General features: G+C 35.3%; 1 protein-coding gene across 1 annotated transcript; it reads left to right on the top strand.

Moving 5' to 3' along the window:
* Positions 1–3: 3 nt before the first annotated feature.
* LOC124532329 (DNA polymerase zeta catalytic subunit) lies at positions 4–13,637 on the top strand. The gene is made up of 20 exons (XM_047107191.1): positions 4–363; positions 502–623; positions 770–898; positions 992–1,086; positions 1,374–2,155; positions 2,868–3,042; positions 3,128–3,222; positions 3,305–4,464; positions 4,559–4,684; positions 4,754–5,438; positions 5,908–6,099; positions 6,539–6,659; positions 7,347–7,591; positions 8,399–8,556; positions 9,239–9,376; positions 9,925–10,062; positions 10,665–10,855; positions 11,914–12,141; positions 12,533–12,749; positions 13,441–13,637. The coding sequence occupies exons 1-20, from the start codon at positions 306–308 to the stop codon at positions 13,600–13,602; spliced, it is 5,217 nt and encodes a 1,738-aa protein (XP_046963147.1). The 5' UTR covers positions 4–305; the 3' UTR covers positions 13,603–13,637.
* The last annotated feature ends 146 nt before the right edge of the window (positions 13,638–13,783 follow it).

Raw genomic sequence — 13,783 nt, 5'->3', positions numbered from 1 at the left:
AATTTAAAATTTTGAACTTTAAAGAAAGTTGTGTTGAGTAGGTATAGGTCTCGAAATCGAGTCAAAATTCAAATTGTCAAAGTTCGTCAACAAACAAATACAACTTTCTTAATTTTTTTCTAATGTACTTCGAAACTTGGTACAAATAAAATGATCTGATATCAATAAGCCTTAACTTTTTTTGTTTTAATGTGTTATAAAATTTAAAAAATACGAAAAATGTTGCGTATTCCTCATTATCGACAAGTTTGGACAAGTTTTTCAGTGAAATAAAAACTATTTAAATTTAACACAAAACACAAAATATGAATATGTTAGACAGCCTTAGGGAGGATGGTGACACGAACAAAAGTAATGAATTGAGTAATTATTTATTTTATTAAAACATTAAATGAAATAATTTTTTTTGTACCATGAGCCAAAAGTTATAACTTTTAAGACAGACTAGTAAAATTAGCAATTTATATTATATTTCTTATTTCTTTATAATGTTATTTTCAGCGATATCAGATATAAAACCAGAATTTTCAGTTCGAATAGTTGTTTGTGATCATTATCTTACAAGGCCAATACCAGGGTTAGATGTTATATATTCTGAATTTCGAGGCTCTGACATAAAACAGGTAAAGATTTTTTTATAAATGTAGTAAATATGTCATGACATATTTTTTAAATTATAATTTTCAATAATGTTCTTATTTTTACTTTTTAATTCTTAATTATTGGTGTATTGAAACACTGTCAATAAATTATAATATTCATTTTGCAGGTACCAATTTTAAGAATATTTGGCCCTACATCTGAAGGATATAAAGCATGTTTGCATATACATGGGGTATTTCCTTATTTTTACATACCATGCCCTACACCCAATCCCGAACCACAATTTTTATACCAAGTAAGTGTACACATTGGGCTATGAAACAAAAAAACACCAATATAACACAGACATAATTAATAAATATTGAAATTTTTTTAATGTATTTTTTAGATTGCTGCCAGTCTGGATAAAGCTTTAAATATTGCTTTAAAACAAGCAATGTCAACTAATCAACATGTATATAAAATAACTCTTGTAAAGGGACTGTAAGTATTTTTGCCCTATTTTTTCTTATACTGCTGATTTGTTGCTACCTTGGAAAATACAAAAAAAATAAAATAAGAGCTTTTTAAAAATAATTTTACTTTACTCAAATCCATTGAATTTTCCTTTTTATTATTTAAAATGATTACTGTAATGCTATATTTTCCTTTATGACTTATTAACTAAGATATTTTTATAAATTAAGAATATGAGTTTGAACAGTTGACTAAGCTTAAGTGAGTGTTTACTTTACATACTTCAGTTTTATAGCTTAAACTATTTATTTCAGACCATTCTATGGATTTCATGACAAAGTACATCTGTTTTTGAAAATATTCTTATATAATCCTGGTCTTGTTAAGCAAGCAGTTGAATTGTGCAGCAATGGAGCCATACTAGGCCAAGCTTTACAACCTCATGAGGCTCACCTTAATTTCACATTACAATTTTTCATAGATTTCAATCTGTTTGGAATGAGCAATATTGATTTGCAAACTGTAAGGTTTCGTAAAACTGGTGTGTCCCAGTATAGTGATGAGCCAGCGGGATCCAGTGAATTAAGTTTAAAACCTGAGAGTAGTTGTTATTATGAAGCTGATTGTTTTGCTTCACATATATTAAATAGACAAAGAATAGGCAGAGGTGATGGAATTGAAAATCCAGGACTTGAAGAAGTATGGAATCAAGAACTGGAAAGAAGAAAACAACTTAATATATCCATGTCTTCAAAATCATTATCACAAGGGCGATTAAATCTTAAAGAAACAGATACACACAGTAAATTTGAGCAAATCATGCATAATAAAGTCACTAATGCAATTGACAAACCTAAAGAAATTACCATTGAAGCTAATGAGGAACTAGTTAATTACCCAGCTGAGACTGCAGAAAATTCACAGTTACTTAATGCTACTGATATTAGTCACCATATACACCAGGATATTACCAGCTTAAGCAATAATTCAACTTTGAGAAAAACAGCTGAATATACTGATAATGTTGATGATACATTAGTCGATGAAGACATAGCATTAAATAGCAGTTTCTCCCTTAGATATAGTCAAATTTTATGTAAGTATGGATTTGTTCACTCTCACTGAGTTAATGAAAGAGCTCTTAATCTTGTTGCCTCATACTTGAATCAAAAGATTTCAATAGGTATTTATTAATAGAATTAATTCACCTGTGTCTGTATTAGTGGTGTAAGGGGGAATAAGGGTTACACAAGGTTCATTTTTGGGTCTTCTTTATTTAGTTGTTTTAAAAAAAAAAATTGTGTTAAAGACTCCTGTATGCCATAGAAGTTTTAATAGAGTATACTTTCACAATATGTTTACAACAATGTTTTTAATATTCACCACAATATCAATCTCTTAAGATTTATTTTTTAGATCTTAATCTAAACATTGTATAGACACAAAGAGGAAAGGTAAACTAATAACACCTAGTTTCTGACTTTCACGAAGTAAATAGATCCTTCCTGGAGCGTGGTATTTGTTTCTTTAATAAGATTCCTGTTAGTTTTATCTGGGCTATTAAATAAAATAAATTTTCAAATAATGCATATTACTTAATTCAAGGTTATATTAAAGATAAAAAACATAAGATTAGTTATTACTAAGCAAGACTAACCTTTTTATATAAAAAAATCATTATTTGCTTTCTTTATTCTTCCACTGGACGGACACTAAGATATCATGCGTGCACTGTGCGACACTCATAGTAATGCGTAATACTAATGTATAATAGTTGAGATCTAAATAGATATAGTTGCACCTTTTAGTGGACAATGATGACCTAGACCTAGTGGATATGCTGCAAGATCTAGATGAAAAAGCTGTAGAAGATGATAGTATAATGGGCACACCAGCAAACGAAGATGAAGACTTAGATTCTGACAATGCAGAGTATTCACAGATATTTAACGATGATACAATCCTTATAAATCCACCTGAAAGGTATTTCACTAATTAAATGTTAATGAATAAGTAAGTAATGATATGATTTTTTGCTTTAAATTTATATGTTAGTAAATATTTACAGATCCCAGGAGAGTAGTGAAAGCTCTCAATCATGGCATGATTCATTCTGGGATGGAGCTAGTATACCGCAATTGGATGGAACTTGCGATGACGACCGTAAATTATTTTTGGGCATTCTATATTTTTTATTATTTAACTCTTAAGAAATCACATGTAATTTGATATTTTCTTTTTATAGATGTAAAGAAAGTGAGAAAAAGAAAAATGCGATCATTTAAATTGGGCTTATCAAGGCCAAAAAATAAGAGGAAAGTGGACACAAATATAGCTAAAGAGAACGAGGATAATGATATGAATGAAGTTGAGGAGATTAATGTTTCCAGAGAGACGATTGACAACATTTCAAATTTACATATCAAAAGAAAATGTAAGGCCGAACCAAAATCTTTTACAGAAGAATGCGAAGACGAACCTATAAAACAAGGTTCTGTTGAAGAAGATTCTATTGTCAATTTAGTTTCCAAAGTCAGCTTAAAGCATAACACTAATGTAGATGCTGCTATTTTGTATGATATCCAAAATGAATTCGAACCAACAGCAGGCCCTTCTAATATTAAGATTTGCAATCCAAAGCAAGAGGAATCCTCAAACAGCTCTGATAATGAAGTCAATCGGTCATCGTTTGAAGAGAATGAAATGGGAATCGAAAGTTTCTATGACAAGTCGCATTTGTTTGACTCATCAGTTTCAGAATACAAATCACAAATAACGGATGACAAAGAATCTATTGGTATAAAAGCGGAAGAAACAGAAAAAGTTGATATAAAATGTGAAACAATTTCAAACACACCAATCAAAGCGTATGAATCCACGAGTAGTTTGAATGACATAACACTAATTCCTAAAATCAGGGCTCCCACTAAAAACTATATTGTGTCGACTTTAGAAAAGTATGGAATTCCAAAAATAAGGAATCCTGAGCCTTATTATTCTAATCATAAAGATGTTGGTGATAAGGTTGAAATAGGTCAAATGGTATTAAAGCTAAATAGTAAATTAACACAAGATCAAAAGCCATTCGGTCAAGTATTAGACTTTACGAGCTTAGAAGACTGGCGTCAACTATTATTTTTGCAAACGAATGAAATGACAGAAGAATCGACAAAACCCGACGCAATGAAAATATTACTAGCAAGTAATCGTCGATGTATATTGGAACCATTAAAACGTCCTCCGCTATGTAGCGATGTTATACAATGGATGGAAAATAAGGATAAGATAACCAAAGATTCTGTTGTGGAAAAGGATATAAATTTGAATATAGACGAAATAGAAAATTCCCAAGTAAATGATTTAAATGAGCTCAACAGTAGTATGAGTTTGGACGTAACAATAAAGGTATTTTTTTTTCAGAATTCGTAGTTTATACGCAATGTTTTGATTGTCCTCCTTACTGGGTATGAAATTTCTTAACTTTTTGCTTCGATTATAGGAAAATCCTGAGCTAAATAACACTCTACAAATTACAATGCAACCTGATGGAGCATTTCTTTGCTTTGGAAATAGTGAATCCAATAAAGAGAATACACTTGGTACACTAAGTAATCCAACAGTTGAGGTAAAACAAATTCCTATAAGTGTATGGTCATTTAAAACAGCATCTGTAAATATTCTTCTTATTTTTCAGACTGATTTTCTCACGCTCATGCTCTTAGAAGTTCATACATCTATAAGAGGAGACTTGAATCCTGACCCCACAAAGGATCAAATAGAAGCCATATTTACGACCGTAACTAATGACTGCCCACCAAACCATAGACTACAAAGAAATGTCACGCAGATTTTCGTCGTTGACGACATGAAAGAACCAAAATTCTTAAGCAGATGCGTGTTTAACTTCCAGATAACTTATTTGAATAGTGAGACTGAATTACTGGAGACGATTATAGATTGTGTTAAAACTCATGATCCCGACATTTTGTGTGGATATGAAATCGAAATGAACTCTTGGGGTTACATTGTCGAAAGAGCTCACGTATTGGGCCTTGAATTTGTAAAAGAAATATCCAGAATAACTGAAAAGAACCGACAGAAACGATATAGAAATGAAGAGACTGAATTAGAGGGAAGAGTTATTGGGAGAATTACGTTTAATGTGTGGCGTTTGTTCCGCTTTGAACTTGCTTTATCGAGCTACAGTTTCGAGAATTGTATGTATGTGATATTGAATGAAAGAGTACCAAAATATACTTATTCTCAATTAGCTGAATGGTGGAAGGATGAATCTAGAATATTGAGATGGATTCCTGTTGAGTATTATTTAACAAAGTTAAATGGAACCGTCAGAATGTTGGAAAAACTTGATATGATAAGTAAGTGTATTTTAATGTTGCTTTTTTTATTCGTTATTTTAGTATACGTATACCTAAACTTTAAAAAGTTAGTTAGAGGTCAACAACAATAACAACAGCCTGTAAATTCCCACTGCTAGGCTAACGGCCTCCTCTCCCTTTGAGGAGAAGATTTGGAACATATTCCTCCACGCTGTTCCAATGCGGGTTGGTGGAATGCACATGTGGCAGAATTTCTATGAAATTTGTCAGATGCAGGTTTCCTCACGATGTTTTCCTTCACCGCTGAGCACGAGATGAATTATAAAGACAAATTAAGCATATGAAACAGGGGTGATTGCCTGGGTTTGAACTCGCAATCATCGGTTAAGATGCACGCGTTCTAACCACTGGGCCATCTCGACTCTAGCTAGAGGTCAGATACCACTATACTGGAATGAATGCCAATTAAAAAGAGATGATAACATAAACATAATTTCTATTTACAAAGACCGAACCTCAGAACTCGCTCGGCTCTTCGGGCTGCAATGGTGGGAAGTATTGTCAAGAGGATCACAGTTCAGGGTGGAATCCTTAATGCTTCGTGCTGCGAGACCTCTCAATTTGGTCGCATTATCACCGACTGTGAAACAAAGAGCTAAAATGCGAGCACCGGAGTGTCTTCCACTTATATTTGAACCAGGTTAGAAATCCAAACCTTCAGCAAACGACTTTCACTAAATTTGTAGGTTGTATACTATTTTGTCTAATTCTTCAAAATAAGCGTAAAATTAACGTTAATAGACTTCAATAGTAATAGTTTAGTTTATATGATACTATACAACTTACGATGGTTTATAGTAATGATTTTTTGAGGGTAGTTTATAATAGTTATCCTCTATTTCTCAAACATTCTGAGCCTATAAAACCATTGATTGATTGAATACGCATTACGATTGGTTGTTATTGTCTTATGCTATTGTATTATTGAATACGTATTACGATTGGTTATTATTGTATTATGATGCAGTCAAAAGAAACAATCATCAAGTGAATAAATTGTTTAACAATTTAGTACCTTACTTTACCCAAGAAAAGTATAATAATAAAAGAAAAGTATAATAGAAGTTTATTCGTTACAGAGTCACGTTTTTACAGCGATCCCGTAATTGTCCTGGATTTCCAGAGTCTGTATCCGTCGATGATGATCGCTTACAATTATTGTTTCTCGACGTGCATCGGGCGAGTCCAAAATATAAATGGGTAAGGAAAATATGACTTGACCGTAAAAAGTTCAGGCGCATGATATGAGTGTAACAATTGTCAAATTCCTAATTTTAGCCAGTAACGATATGTTTAATTGAAATATTAACCATTCCTTAAATCGCCAACACTCCACTAACCTTGGATCAAATATACATCCACAAATTTAAAGAATATAATCTGCGAAAACAAAAACTTTATTAATTATTGGTAAAAACCAAAAGCTTAATAAAAATTAAGCTTTTGGTGTTGCCAGAATTAGATAAGTATCTTCCAGAAAATCCTTGCTCATTTTCTCGAGCAGTAGAGTCTCGTAGTCCACCATACCACGATAGGATATAAATTTCAGCGATGCTCCATACGAATTCGGAGCGTGGCGTTTGAGGATACCGCAGAGGAAGCTGGAGAGTCTGAGTCCTTGCTCATTTTCACGAGCAGTATATAGTCTTGTAGTCCACCATACCACGATAGGATATAAATTACAGCGACGCTCCATACGAATTCGGAGCGTGGCGTCTGAGGATACCGCAGAGGAAGTTGGAGAGTCTGTCGCGGTCGGGTCAGGTGCACTGGTCGCCGGTGGGCGTGGGCTTCGTGAAGGCGTATCTTCCAGAATGTCCTTGCTCATTTTCACGAGCAGTATATAGTCTTGTAGTCCACCATACCATGATAGGATATAAATTTCAGCGACGCCCCATACGAATTCGGAGCGTGGCGGCTGAGGATACCGCAGAGGAAGTTGGAGAGTCTGTCTCGGTCGGGGCAGGTGCACTGGTCGCCGGTGGGCGTGGGCTTCGTGAAGGCGGCGTTGCGGCGCGGCGTGCTGCCCGCGCTGCTGCGCCGCATCCTGGCCGCGCGCCAGGCCGTCAAGGCCGGCATCAAGCTGCAGACTGATGACGCCATCAAAAAGGCCATGCATTCCCGACAATTGGGTAATGTTATATATGTATATTTTTAGTGATATGGACTAAATAAATATGACGCACGAAAAAAGATTTGCTTGATATTAATTTAAAGATCAACCGACGACGCCGTCAAGAAGGCCATGCACTCCCGACAATTGGGTACTGTTATATGTGTTGTTTTTAGTGACATAATAATATGGACTAAAAAAATATGACGCGCGATAAAAGATTATTTATTATTTATTAAAGATTTATCGATATCTTCCGAGAGCAAATTTACACGAACACACAATAGGTTTAATTCGAAATTAATCGATAGCTTGTTATAAAACTTAAATTTGACACAAAAAAATATCTCATTGTGACTGTAGGTAAACGAAACTTTCGGCCATCGCTACCATTATGTCGCGTAAAAATTTAATTTTTATGTATTTTTTTCAAATTCAAATTTAGAATCGTCCAAGAAGGTTTACAAAATAGTCTTTCATCAAAAGATTTTCAAACTGGCTATGATTTTTTGAGTTTAAGAATTTTATACAAAATATCCCTAGACAGTGTTGATGTGTGTATATTTCTTTTATATTTTAATTATAATAAATAGTGTTTGGATTGTTGGTTTACATTAAACCGAGATGTAATGGTGCGATCGAGAAACAAATAAAAACCGAGAAAATAAATTTCAACAATAGTTACATATATAATATTATTTATATATCATTAGATAAGTTAAGTGTAGTTCACCATTGGATACCAAAATACATTGGATACAAAGCTACATTGATTGGACAATCAATTACTCAGTCCACAAAACAATTAAAAAATGTTTCTTCACAGGACTAAAGCTAATAGCGAATGTTACGTACGGTTACACCGCGGCCAACTTCAGCGGCCGCATGCCGTGCGTGGAGGTCGGCGACAGCGTCGTCGCCAAGGGCAGGGAGACTCTAGAACGAGCCATTCAACTCGTCAATCAAAGCAAATGGAATGCTAAGGTATATTATATATTGATTGATTTATCTTTAATCTTTATAATATATTCAGTAGGTTTTATAATTACGACGACTTATTGAACAACCTGCAACTGAAATTAGCAGCAATATTGGAAACTAATATGTATAATAGTAAAATGTAAAAAGTGTGCAGTGACTAATGTTAGACATTAAACGGATGTCGTTAAGGTGAGTATAGACTACAACATTTTCTGGAGCATTTCTGTGTAATGTAACGTTGTTACGAATGATACAATACAGGCAAAAGCTCAGTTTCCAAAGCATTTCCATGTAATGTAACGTTCCTGCGAATGCTCGGCGTTATGTTACGGGTAAATGCTCACAGCGAGGGTGCATTTACTAACATTTCGTTGTACCTTGCGTTCATTCTTTTTTGAAATGTCGGACCTACAAGCTGCGTGTGTTGCGTTTATCTTGATGAATTATATTAGAAGAAAAAAGAAAAATAGAAATAGAAGATGATGGCAAATGAACATTTACAATAGAAGACAAGCTCTTGGAGGTGTGCAATTATTTGTAGTCTTAAAATCGCAGGACTTAACCGTCTAAATATTTATTGACTAGCTAAACAAACAAATTTGAACACGTGTTCGATTTTCATTAGATCAATAATAAAATGCGTTATTGAGATAAACATATGTTTTTTTTTTTTTTGTTTTCTTAGGTAGTTTACGGTGACACGGACTCCATGTTCGTGTTGGTGCCGGGCGGCTCTCGCGCGGAAGCCTTCGATATCGGGCGCCAGATAGCAGACGCAGTCACCGCCGACAACCCGTCGCCGGTGGCCTTGAAGTTAGAGAAGGTGACAAGAAAACTGTACTTTTATTGAATAAAAGCCTAATGAGAATAATTCTGCAATACAGTTAGCGATGAATGTAGTTAGTATGTAAAGTGCGTTTACATCATACGAACGGATTTTCAGAATATAAATTCAACATTTAAATATTTCATCAAAAATGTCCCCTTGAGTAATAATAGTCTAATGTGATGTCGGTATTAAGAGTCGAGATGGCCCAGTGGTTAGAACGCGTGCATGTTAACCGATGATTGCGGGTTTAAACCCAGGCAAGCACCGCTGTTTCATGTGCTTAATTTGACTTTATAATTCATCTCGTGCTCAGCGGTGAAGGAAAACATCGTGAGGAAACCTGCATGTGACAAATTTCATACAAATTCTGCCATATGTGCATTCCACAAACCCGCATTGGAACAGCGTGGTGGAATATGTTCCAAACCTTCTCCTCAAAGGGAGAGGAGGCCTTTAGACCAGCAGTGGGAATTTACAGGCTGTTGTTGTTGTTGTTGTATTAAGTTAATTACAAATGGTTAATTTCAAAATGTTTGTTACAGGTTTATCAACCATGTATTCTTCAAACAAAGAAGCGCTACGTTGGCTATATGTACGAGAGTCCAGACCAAGAGAAGCCGGTATATGAAGCTAAAGGTATCGAGACCGTGCGTCGCGATGGATGCCCAGCCGGTGTGAAGGTTTGTAAATGCTTAAAAATATATTCAGGTTAAATTTTTATATTAAGGCTCTTTCATATGTGATGGGTGTTTGATTTATAGGCTATTTTTTAAAATCCAATTTATTTTATTAAGTAGAAGTTAAGGAACCCAGTAAAAGTTGTGTTATTTATTTCTAGTACATATTTACCGAAAAATATTATATTAAAAATTCCATATTTAAATAGCGCGCAAAATCGCAACTTGGATAATATGGCGCTGCAATGGGGTTGATGACGTCACTGTCCTGTATTTTAATCTGTGGTACATATAGTAGAATTAAACAGTTTATAACAACAACACAACTATATACATACAAATAACTTAATTGTTCGGAATAAAGGGCTGATATTAACATATAGTAGAGAAGCAAAGTTTACAAGAAAGTGACTTCATCATAAGCCCGGCCAATCAGGAGCGTTTTGTGTCACGTGACAAACGTTTGAAAAAATGCATTTTTATTTATGGATTTGTGAATAAATTAAGTATTATTTTCAACTTTCGTTAGTAAGTAACCATTTTTAAACTCATAATATACACTGATTACAATAATTCACAATTTTCATTCGATATATTATTTGCAGCTACTCCAAAGGTCTCTCTGCGAATTATTCGAAACGGGTGACATGTCTCGAGTGAAAAAACTCGTTTGCGGCGTATTGTCGAAACTAACTGACGGCACACTCTCGCCACAAGAGTTGTTTTTCACCCGAGAATACCATGGACCGAATGGCTATCGACCAGGAGCCGCCGCTCCTCCGAATGAGATCGCCAAGTGAGTAACGTTAGGAATATGCCCCATTAATTATTAAACTAAGTAATTGTTGTTATATTAGTATCTATGATTATAAATAAATCAATAAAATATAAATATTGGACAACAAAACAACAGCCTGTAAATTCCCACTGCTGGGCTAAAGGCCTCCTCTCCCTTTGAGGAGAAGGTTTGGAACATATTCCACCACGCTGTTCCAATGCGGGTTGGACAACATCACATACATTACTCTGATTCCCATGTAAATAACCATGCAATGCACTTGGATAATCAGAAGTAATGACGGTACCACATTAGATCTTAGTTTAATTAGACCTGACTGACCAATGGATATTTCCATCATGCAATGCGGGTTGCATTGGAACAGCGTGGTGGAATATGTTCCAAATCCTCTCCTTAATACGATAGGAGGCCTTAGCCCAGTAGTGAGAAATTTACAGGCTGCTATTTTACCTATAGATATAACTTTAAAATTTGGTGTTTCACGAATATAACTTCAGTTTGTATGCAAAAAAAATCAAAATCAAAGTATACTTTATTCAAGTGGGCTTTTACAAGCACTTTTGAATCGTCATTTAACAATTAAGTGTAGCTACCACCGGTTCGGAAAGTAGATTCTACCGAGAAGAACCGGCAAGAAACTCAGTAGTTACTCTTTTTCAACATTTAGAAAAAATACAGTCATGTTAGTTAATACAATTATTTAAATTAATATATCCTGCCTGGAAGTCAACAGGTATTATTTCCACGCTTTTTTATCATCTACAAAATCTTGTATCGAATAATACGCCTTTTTCACCAATGTATTTTTTATAAACGATTTGAATTTACGAGACGGTAAAGTTAAAAATGTCTGCGAAATTTTATTATAGAAATGGATACCTTGCCCCAAGAAGGATTCATTGACTTTGCGGAGTCGGAAACTTGGCGTTATGAGCTTATCCTTACTTCTAGTGCATATACAATGATTATCACTGATTTTATCAAAGTGATCTATATTACTGTGAACGCAACAGTGAGTGCGATTGATGAGTGTTGACGAGACCGTGCACCTGCAGACGCTGGGTGTCGCGCGACGCTCGGTCGGCGCCGCGCGCGGGCGAGCGCGTGTCGTGGCAGGTGTGCGCGGGCGCGCCGCACACGCCGCTCGTGCGCCTGGCGCGCGCGCCGCCCGAGCTGCTGCGCGACGCCGCGCTGGCGCCGCACGTGCCCTACTACGCCACGCGCGTGCTCCTGCCGCCGCTGCATCGCTGTCTGTCGCTGCTAGGCGTCGACGTCTTCAAGTGGTGCGATATCATAAATCGTTAATAGTATAAAATGATGTTGTCTTAAATTTTCGCGATTATTACACATTTAAATAAAACTAATTATAACGGATGAATCGCGTGTATTAATTATTTTTAAAGTTTGCAGTGTTCGTGGTCACGGGTAGGTCAGTCTACCCGTGACCACGAACACTGCAAAGTGCTCGAAACGTCGGGATGTTTAAAAATAATTAATATACGCGATTCATCCGTTATAATTAGTTTTATTTAAAAGTATAAAATGAGTCTACAGCTGTATAAATAACTTAAACTGAAATATATTATTTCGTTCTTTTAGTTTCTATCAAATCACAGACAAATTGACAAGTTGTAAATTCGGGGTATTTAAATCATTTAATTCGGTTAAAAACAGGTGGCAAGAAATCGGCTGGAGTCGTGAGGCACAAATAGAAAGAGCGGGCGGTTCCGGCGGCATCGCGCGCTACATGCAGCGCGGGCGCTGCGCGGTGTGCGGCGCGCGCGGCGCCCGCTCGCTGTGCGCGCGCTGCGCCGCCCTGCCGCGCGCCTCCGCCGCCGCCGTCGCCGACAAGCTCGCGCGCGCGCTCCGACACCAGCACCTATGCCTTCAGGTATTTCACTAAATAAACTAACGTACATAGTCCCGCATATCACCCCCGTATTTGTTTTCCTCATCAGGAATTCCGATTGCTGTACTCTGTTATTTTGTTTACATTATGGAATAGGCTATTTGACTGGTTTTTAAAATCCATTTTATATTACTTAGTAGAGGTTAAGGAACACAGTAAAAGTAGATTTTTTTTTTATTTCTAGTACATATTTGCCGAAAAATATCATATTAAAAATTCCATATTTAAATAACGCGCGAAAACGCTACTTGGAAAATATGGCGCTGCAATGGGGTCGGTGACGTCACTTTGCTGTATTTTAATCTGTGGTACATATAGTAGAAAAGCAAGGTTTACAACAAAGTGACTTCATTATAAGTCCGGCCAATCAGGAGCGTTTTGTGTCACGTGACAAACGTTTGAAAAAATTCATTTTTATTTATGGTTTTTGAATAAATTAACTATTATTTTCAAGTTTCGTTAGTAAATAATCACTTTTAAACTCATAATATACACTGATTACAATAATTCACAATTTATTTTTCGCATTGTCAAATAGCTTATTACACTGCAAGACTTAGAATTTTTGTATGTAAAACCTTACTCGTATATTATGTGTATTCGGGTATCCGGTATTCGATGCTTCTTAATATATTTAAAAAATAAATTCCTTATCTTGTTTTCTATGTTTCAGATATGCAAGTCGTGTTGTAATCATCAACTCTATTTAAAATGCGAAAATACAGAGTGTCCAGTGCTGTGGCGTCGAGTGTCATCTCAGCAGAAGATAGAGCACATGCGAGAAATAACGGCTAATTTGCCCCCTGCTTATATGAAAGAGAATTTAGATTTCTAGTAACAATTTTTATAGATAAATGAAGATATAAATATATAATTGCTTTTTTATGAAATTATGTTATTTAATATACAACTAAGATGAATAAATAAGTGTTAAATATAGCTACAAAATTTATTTTTATTAAATTATAAAATAATGATTCAGAATCCGAATTGTAAATATCCCACATTTTTTTTTC

The sequence above is a fragment of the Vanessa cardui genome, chromosome 9 (assembly GCF_905220365.1).
Source record: "Vanessa cardui chromosome 9, ilVanCard2.1, whole genome shotgun sequence".
In the NCBI taxonomy this organism is placed as follows: Eukaryota; Metazoa; Arthropoda; class Insecta; order Lepidoptera; family Nymphalidae; genus Vanessa; species Vanessa cardui.
Note: the sequence above shows the minus strand (reverse complement) of the source record. Positions and strands in the feature narration are given on the sequence as shown.

Excerpts from the sequence above, each read along its gene's own strand:
- LOC124532329 (XM_047107191.1), top strand. The coding sequence starts at position 306 with ATGAATATGTTAGACAGCCTTAGGGAGGATGGTGACACGAACAAAAGT. Across the intron at positions 4,685-4,753 it reads TAAGTAATCCAACAGTTGAG|ACTGATTTTCTCACGCTCAT; the intron begins GTAAAACAAATT and ends CTTATTTTTCAG. Across the intron at positions 6,100-6,538 it reads TCCACTTATATTTGAACCAG|AGTCACGTTTTTACAGCGAT; the intron begins GTTAGAAATCCA and ends TATTCGTTACAG.